This window comes from Photinus pyralis, unplaced genomic scaffold (assembly GCF_008802855.1).
Source record: "Photinus pyralis isolate 1611_PpyrPB1 unplaced genomic scaffold, Ppyr1.3 Ppyr1.4_LG1, whole genome shotgun sequence".
Taxonomy (NCBI): domain Eukaryota; kingdom Metazoa; phylum Arthropoda; class Insecta; order Coleoptera; family Lampyridae; genus Photinus; species Photinus pyralis.
Genome location: NW_022170249.1, coordinates 52497740 through 52506220, shown reverse-complemented (window position 1 = coordinate 52506220; position 8481 = coordinate 52497740). Strand labels below are relative to the sequence as shown.

The 8481-nt window shown below is 38.1% G+C and overlaps 2 protein-coding genes across 2 annotated transcripts; one reads left to right on the top strand and one right to left on the bottom strand.

Annotated features, from left to right (window-relative positions):
* The first annotated feature begins 901 nt into the window (after nucleotides 1-901).
* LOC116162653 lies at nucleotides 902-2010 on the top strand. Its single transcript, XM_031476311.1, has 2 exons — nucleotides 902-1394; nucleotides 1453-2010. The coding sequence occupies exons 1-2, from the start codon at nucleotides 1122-1124 to the stop codon at nucleotides 1993-1995; spliced, it is 816 nt and encodes a 271-aa protein (XP_031332171.1). The 5' UTR covers nucleotides 902-1121; the 3' UTR covers nucleotides 1996-2010.
* A 45-nt stretch (nucleotides 2011-2055) lies between these two features.
* LOC116162472 (protein ALP1-like) lies at nucleotides 2056-3237 on the bottom strand. The gene is made up of 4 exons (XM_031476098.1): nucleotides 3069-3237; nucleotides 2870-3017; nucleotides 2135-2812; nucleotides 2056-2085 (listed from the first exon to the last, which is right to left on the bottom strand). Exons 1-4 carry the CDS (start codon nucleotides 3221-3223, stop codon nucleotides 2056-2058), a joined length of 1011 nt encoding a protein of 336 aa, XP_031331958.1. The 5' UTR covers nucleotides 3224-3237.
* Nucleotides 3238-8481: the final 5244 nt, after the last annotated feature.

Below are 8481 nucleotides of genomic sequence, written 5' to 3'. Positions count from 1 at the left end.
TGGTGTTCTTGCTCTCGCGTCTAATATTTATTTTGTAACTTTTTTTTAAATTTTCATGTAGTAAGTATATTCAAAGTAATATAGAATTTTTGATTTTGTACAATTTCAGAGAAATCCGTCCGAGGATGTTAGTTCACTGTGCCGGGGTAGACTATCAATTAACCACAAAAGTGAACTTCAGAGCATGGGCAAAATCAAAATGGAGAATCGACACCAACGCACAGCTAGTGTTTATGATCGACACCAACGATATACTGAAGAGAGGAAAGGCGAAGCAGTTGCTACGCAAGCTGCAATTGTTGGTGCGAGTTTTGGAGGGACGCGGTGCAAAAGTACCACTTTTATATTTGCAGGTTGCCGCCGATAATCCAGCAAATGAAGACTAACGGCGTCAATTAAATTTATTTAGTCGGTGTATCGTAGATTTGTACGTTCGAAATCCCGGTAAAATAAATGTAATTGATGTTATTGCACAGCGTAAGTATACATAATGCTGGAAACTTCGTTTTGATCATTTTTTTTAGAGATAAATTACACCCCAATTTGAGGGAATTACGATTTATTTGGAACCTCATCCAAGCCCAACTCTCATGAAATCAAGTACGTTGTTTCTTTTTTGATTAGTTAAAAATAAGTATTAAACTTTTTAATATCTACATATATTAATTATAGTAGGTATATAGTTAACCTTAAGCACAATATATCAATTCGATATTTTATATAATTTCAGATTACTCGCACCATTGGTGGCAAGTCAAACTATTTCACTTTGCGTACCGAATCCATTTTTTTATAATGATTAAAGGCCGTCTGACACTATTTTGCACACTATTTTACAAAATTTTGCAGATTAATTTTCATACAAAATTTTGCATAGTGTCATACGTATTTTGTACAAAAATTTGTTACAAAATTTGTTTGTATAAAATTTTTTAGATCCTGTTCTAAAAAATGCATAAATTTGTTATAAAATGTGCGCGTACGTGATGCGCACGCGGTTCGGCGTTTCGTAGGTGACATATCACATAACCTATCTAATTTAATTTCAATTATTCTCATTTTGGGCGTTTTTGCGAAAGAACGAGAGCGGTTTATTTAGTGCTAAATTACGAATTTGCACAATGTCATGGTCGCGGGAGCAATGTGAAGTGCTGATAGATGAATATCAAAGACATTCCTGTTTATATGCAGTAAAATCTGCACAGTATAAAAATAAACATTCTAGACAGAATGCTTTACAGCAAATTCAAGCAGTCTTGCAACCCCTTAAGCCGTCTGTTACCATCAACGATATCAAGTTAAAATTTAACGGACTGAAGAATAATTTTCTCACAGAATACAAGAAGTGGAATCGCAGCCGCCGTAGTGGAGCAGGTGATGAAGATGGTGACGGGGTAAGCAAAACCTTCAATATTATCTAATTTATTGACTAACTATACATTTTTCCTGCAGATTTACAAACCAACAATTTGGTATTTCAACCGAATGTTCTTTTTGTTAGAACATGTCGAAGTGCGGCAGGCCGTGGATAGCTTAATCGCAGAAGATGACACACCGCAGGTAGGCGACGAGGAGATAGTAACATCAGAGTACTATGTGACAGAAGATGGTAGTCTCAACGATATTACTAATACATTGGACACGGGATCGAGTCAAGTTCGCGACTCCCAATTGAATTCACCAAATCTTTCTCGTCCTATTTCACCGGTAAAAGACGTAGATGGTGCTACTCCATCAAAACGACTGCAATTTCAAAAGAAAAGAAAACGAGAAACAATTGAAGATAATGTAATGCGTGAAGCATCTAGTGCCTTAGCATCAATTTCATCAACAATGCAGCAAAGTTTTGTACAAAACGTAGATGAAGATGAGGCATTGGCTCAATTTATAGTGTCGAAGTTAAAACGAATTACTGATACATCCATTCGTTTGCAGACAGAAGAAAAAATTGTACACACACTGTTTGATGCCCTAAAAAAATGTAACAATTTGTAGTATTTATTGTTAATAATAGGCATATGTAAAATAAAAACGAATTTCACAAATTAAAATTGTTTATTGCATTTTGTTGCCAGGGCACCGAACCTTGTGAAGAATTAAAATAACTTCTAAAATGATCAGGAATATCTCTTGCTGCAATAGATGTCCGGTTACCACACTGTCGATTTATTTTCGGCAAGTTTTCATTAAATTCTTCAAGTTCAATATATGATTGTGCATTGTCTGTTGCGAGAAAATTGTGTAACACTACACAAGTGAGTGTAATCAACTCTACTTTTTCTGCATCTAAATTAACTGGATTTAACAGAAGACGAAATCGGTTTGCAAGAATTCCAAAGGAATTCTCTATTATTCTCCGAGCACGGGATAACCGATAATTAAAAATTCTGCTATCATTGCCGAGTCCACGATCTGGATAGGGTTTCAATAGGTTCTTTGACAGCGGAAAGGCATCATCGGCAACAATAACATACGGTAAAGCTTCTGTCATTCCTGGTAATACCTCTGGGGCTGGTAGACTCAAAGAATTGTCTTGTAGTGCCCTTGACAAGCTACTATTCTGAAAAACACCCCCATCACTAATTCGTCCATTGACACCTATATTTGCGTAAATGAACTTGTAGTTGGCAGCGGCTAATGCTAATAACACAATGCTATTTGCACCTTTGTAGTTGTAATAATACGAGCCAGCAGATATGGGTGCCCTAAAAGTGATGTGGCGACCATCAAGAGCTCCCACGCAATGAGGAAATTGCCATAATTGATCAAAATCTTGAGAAATTTTTTTCCATTCTTCTGCTGTTCTTGGTGCCTATACCAGGTTTCATATCGTAAAAATTGACAGTATAATATACGGACTATAACTTACTTTTAAATAGATTGGTTTTAATTTCAAGACTATGGCTTGGCACACTTCAGGTATAAAGCGGCTTATCGTAGTTTCATGTATCCTAGTGGTGTACATAAGGGATCGGTATGTCTCGCCTGTTGCTAGGAATCGCAAGGTAACTTCTAATCTAAAATGATAGCACAAGTGAGTGCCTATGATTAATTTTTTAATCACCTACTTGCTTCTGGAAGGGATGCATTCTCGCATTAGTGTATCTTGTTTGCATATTTCATTTGATATCAACGACAGCAAATATTCGAACTGATCGTTAGTTAATCTCAGAAAGTTTGTATATGCATTTGGATCCTCGGGTAAAAGTTCTGTATTTAGCATGTTTAAAACATCACGACCCTCGTTTCGCCTTTGCAGCCAGTTCCTGCTCCAAATTCGAGTACGTTTATTACGCCTTTTTGTTAGAAGACAAGACATAATGACAATCACACTTGCGGCAAGTGCCGAGCTAGCGATTAGATTTCGGTTCATTACAATTACCAGTAGTAGCACAATAGATAATAATATGAAATAATGAAAAATCAAAAAAGTAAATACTAGAAGAGGTTATGTTATTTTTGTTATTTATATGTGTAGGTGTACCACTACCAGATTTATTGACTTAAAAACCCATATTCCCTAGAAAAAAAATGCAAAGCGCAGACGCACTTACTAATTTTTATGATAAATTTTGTACAGTGTCAGACAATATAATTTTGTTAAATAAATTATGGAAGTAAATTTTTTATGATAAAATTCTATTCACAAATTTTACCAAAAATTTAGCATCGTGTCAGACGGCCTTAAGGTATATTTTCTAGAATGACACAAATGTTTGTATAAATTGTATTTCATAAGTAAAACTAAGTGGTATTTCAAATTAGTGTCTGGTATACCACATTTATTGTACTACATACTTTATTATCTATTTTGTATGTGTGATAATGACAAACAGTTTAAAATGTGAAGTATTTAAAACCATCGTATAACCGATCATTAAGAAATAACAACTAACAAAATTAGAAATTTTATTTATATAAAGAAGACTTTCAAATTGACCCCACAATTATCGAAAATTTTAATCCAGTGCGCGAATAATTTACGCGATCGTCGCGTCGTTGAGAAATTAAAAATTTCGCGAAAGCATTAAGAGATCTTTTTCCTACCGAAATGCGCACCATTCAAATTACGTACGTTCACACCAAAATCGGAGTGTAAAACCCTTGAATTTAATGAAGCAAAAAGAAGCGATTACTTGAGTCGGAGTGCTTTGCTGTGAACTATAACGAGAGAAGGGTAAAAGCGGCTATGTTGAATTGATGTATGAAAAACTGTTTCACATGTGAATTATTCTGCAAGTTCGGACAATTTGCGTCAAAAATTTAGGGAACTCTGTAACGGCTTAAGTGAAATTGAAAATGGAAGCGACAGAAGCTGTTTACAAGGAAATCGCAAGTAAAACAAGTGACGTAGATCACTTCAAAAAGGCTTTGTTTATTGCGGTATTCTTTTAGACGGCGAAGCAGTCTTTTATAAATTTTTGCATTCAAATTTGGAAACGTTATATGCATATTCTCAATCCCTTAAATGTAAATATGTATTGCGGGTACGACGGTTGGAGGGGCAGAATGACGTTAAGAATGAACATTTTATTAACCTAGTGACAAATCCAAAACGTAATTTAGGAGATGAGCAATGGATTCGTAAAGTTACGCGGCTCAGCATCTTCGACAATGGCTGGAGGCACTTGGGTTTTCGCGGATCGTAAACCAGATTACTTCCTCACCTTCACGCAGTGCGACGACTGCACCGAAATCCAACTCGTCGTTTGATACGGAGTGGGAGCGGGAGGGTGTTTGGAAGGTAATTTCGGTTCAGTTAAATATCCGATCGGGTGTGCGTTGGCTTTTCAAAAACGCTTATTGGCTTGGAAAAGGCAACACGTGAACTGGAAGGGGGGCTACACGAAATACCAACACAAGGCACGCAAGGCGCAACCCGAAATAAACCTATCCCAAAACAATTTACCACCAACGAAGAAGAGAAACACATCCTTCAGTAGGAACGGTAAGCTACAGTAGTTCACGCATAGTGCTCCATGTGTGTTTTCTTTGTGAACCCGTCTCGAACCAGCTCTGCAGAAATATATATATATATATATATACGCTCTGTATATACTGTTGGTATATATAATACCTGCATATATATGCTATTGTGAAATATGTATATTCGTTTGTTTACGCAGACATAAGCTTTGAATCTATCATTTTCCCGGCTGTCTAGATCGAAGTAATGTCTTAAGAATGCGTTGTACATAAAAAACTAAATATTTGTCCATTTCTTCATTTAAAAATAAAATTTTACTTATTGAAGACAAATATCGGGGTGAAATGGACGAACCTTTTTAGGTTATATTTACTATTTGTTCCAGATGACTCGCACATATACTAAGAAATTAGGAGCTTATGGGAAGAAAAACTACAACTCCGATTATATGAAGAGGGCTGTAACAGCTGTGAAGGCGAAAAAAATGCACTAGAAAAGCGTCTGAACAATATGGAGTCCCCTACACAACTTTGAACCACCGCGTAAATATAGACATTCTAAAATCTACGGGGATAACCAGCATTGACATATGAAACAAAAAGTGTTTTTTGATGGTTTTCAGCTGTGTGCCGAGTGGGGTATCCCGCTAAAACCAATCGACATGCGGTTCAGCAATTGCGGCATATTTCGAATACTTGCGAAAACCCCTAACGACATTCGCCGTCTAATGTACTCAATTACGACGAAACAAATTGTGTGGACGATCCTGGAGCTGTTAGCGGGGCAAAATTGTGTGACGAGCAGTTTCCAAGATTCCTAAGATGCGAAGATTATTCCGTGTAATATTACTCTTAAAGCAAGTGAAAGAAGCGAAGTATTTTTCTATTATACTTCACAGTACACTCGATTGTTTTTAACAGGTGCCAAATAAATTCTGCTGTCTCCAAATTATTTTAGAGCAAAAACGTATTAAGTTTTTTGTAGAAAAAATTTTGTTGCGCCAATCAACCGTATTAGTTTTCAATTTTGTTCATATAATGACGGAAAATTGGAAAAACAAAACCCGCATCTTTTCCAATAGTTTCTAAAACAAAAAAATAGGTCCTTTGGGAACGGCGTTACAAATATTTTATCGGGTGCCGTTGCTGTTGTATTTTTGCACCCTTTGCCACTTTCTTGACGGCAGGTCTTTAAAAAAACTGACAGGGAAGAACAAGAAGTACCCAAGACAACTTTTCAGCAAGCAACACCCTCCAATTAGAGCGATGTAACGTAACCACCAGCATTTCACCACCACCGTTTGGACTGTTTATTGGCATTTACTCATGGACAATTTTTAGGTCAGTTTAACTATATAAACTACAAATGCTAACAGGTTTCATAGACATATATAGGTTTAGGTACAACATGACGTTTCAAAACATACGTCGAAACCGTAATACAAGTTTTACTTGTCCTTCGTAATCAGGCATAGCAGACGATCCCTTACAACAAATGACTATATGTATGATGTAATAAAAGTACTAGTAGGTAATACCTACCGCTAAATAAAATCATAAAATTTTAGTTAAATAGTGCCCAACGTTACTTGAAACGTAGAATTGCGGAGCACTAAACCGGCGTAAAGTCATGTAATAACTAATGTGAAAAAAATTGAATTTTCATCTTTTGGTTAGCGGTGACGATCACGTATCTCTTGTACTATTGTTCATTCATTTATTATAAGAAACTATACACAGCGCGCTACTGACGTCAGAGTACGCAGTCTCGTTGCAGGGTACGCTTTCTAGCCTCTCGCTGTTAGCGATTAGAAATTACCTCTTAAATCAATTAATAATTTTTTTTCGATTTTTTGAAGTGTTATATGGGTTAGATTAGGGCTCTTGGGTCTACGATGGTAGGGATGATCAGATATGTTCCAAAATGAATATACAGGCTCTACACCCCCCAAAATGTCAAATGTAAAATTTCAACCCCCTACGGCAACGCATAAGGGTGGTTGTATAGGGGTGAGGGGTTGAAAAAACAGTTTTTGCGAACAAAGAGCGTCGTCATAACTTTTTTTACATCTTGTACACGTGTGCAAAATTTCAGGTTCCTACGAGTATTTTTTTATTTTTCCCAAGAGGGAACTAATCTCTTGCGGGAAGTTTCAACTAGATGTGGGGTCTCGAGTACTTCCACTCTGCCCACGGACCTGAAAACTCATCCGAGGACGGTGGAGAGCGAGCAACTTAAATTATTTTCAACTTAAGGTGAGCAGTTGTGGTCAAGATAATTTTCATATGATTTTGTTCCTTGAAAAGGTAAGTTTTGGATTATTTAAAAATAATGTAATCAGAATCCCTCATTTTGGAAAAATCATTGTTAAGCCTCCTATAGAGAAGATATACAGTGCACTTGCTCGTTTCAGGCAGCCGGCGTCACTATGGACACCCTTCCCGTGTATTTGGGTTCGAACGACACCCCAGCAGCTAAACGTGAGCGAAAGGCGAGAGCAATTTTTCTTTTAGAGAGTTACGGCGTAGTACCCAGATGACATGGCGGATCAGATGTTCCCTGCCCCGTTTGCGGAGAAGTTTTTGGTACCGTTTTGGATAGAGCGAGATATGGTTGGAGATTTAAGTGTCCAAATGGACATCGGCTGACCCCCACCAGCAACACCTTCCTCTTCAATGCTCGCCTTGAAGATATCGGCGCCGGTACCATTCTACGCATTATTCAGTGCTTTGTAGAAAGTAAGAATATTTTACTGCTTTCAAATTTATCTGATTATTATAAGAAGCTATATGTATTATAAATGATTCTGCATTAGGGGTCAGCGTAAAAGCCTGTGAATGTCACCTTCAGCTGGCGCATGACACCGTCATTGCGTGGTACAGCTATTATAGAGATCTCGCTCGGAAGATCGCTTGGCACGACTACCATCAGATTGCGGGCCCTACGGATGTGGTGGATTTCGACGAGACACATCTTTTAAAGAGGAAGTACCACGTCGGTCTGCAGATGATGTACAGGCACATCTGGTTGTTTGGAGGAATACCCGAACAACGAACCAAAGGTTTGGTGTCTTGGTTGATTATCGTGACCAGGACACATTGCTTGCAGTTATGCAACAGTACATTGGTAGCGACTCGTACATATGCTGCGATCAATGGGCGGCTTATAGGCGAGTCGATGATGTTTTTGCAGGTCACGGCACGGTTAACCACAGTGTCCACTTCGTTAACCCACCGAGGGACGAAGATCCGATTTGGGTTCCTGAAGGAAGGTTCCACATCGGACTACCTCCTCAACCTAATGTTTCTCCTTTCAGGATCCACACCAACTGAACGGAGAGATCGTGGCGAGACCTGAAAGAACAGCTCCGAACACTGAACACCTTGGACCTCTGAGACGCGTATATCGGGGAGTGGATGTACAGAAGAAACGTGTTAAATGGAGTAATCGGCCCAAGTGCACGTTTCGAGCGGTTTCTTCGCGACATTGCACGAGCCTATCCCGGTGTGGGACGGAGACCAATGGTCACCGTGTTAAGACGAGTGTGAATGCCA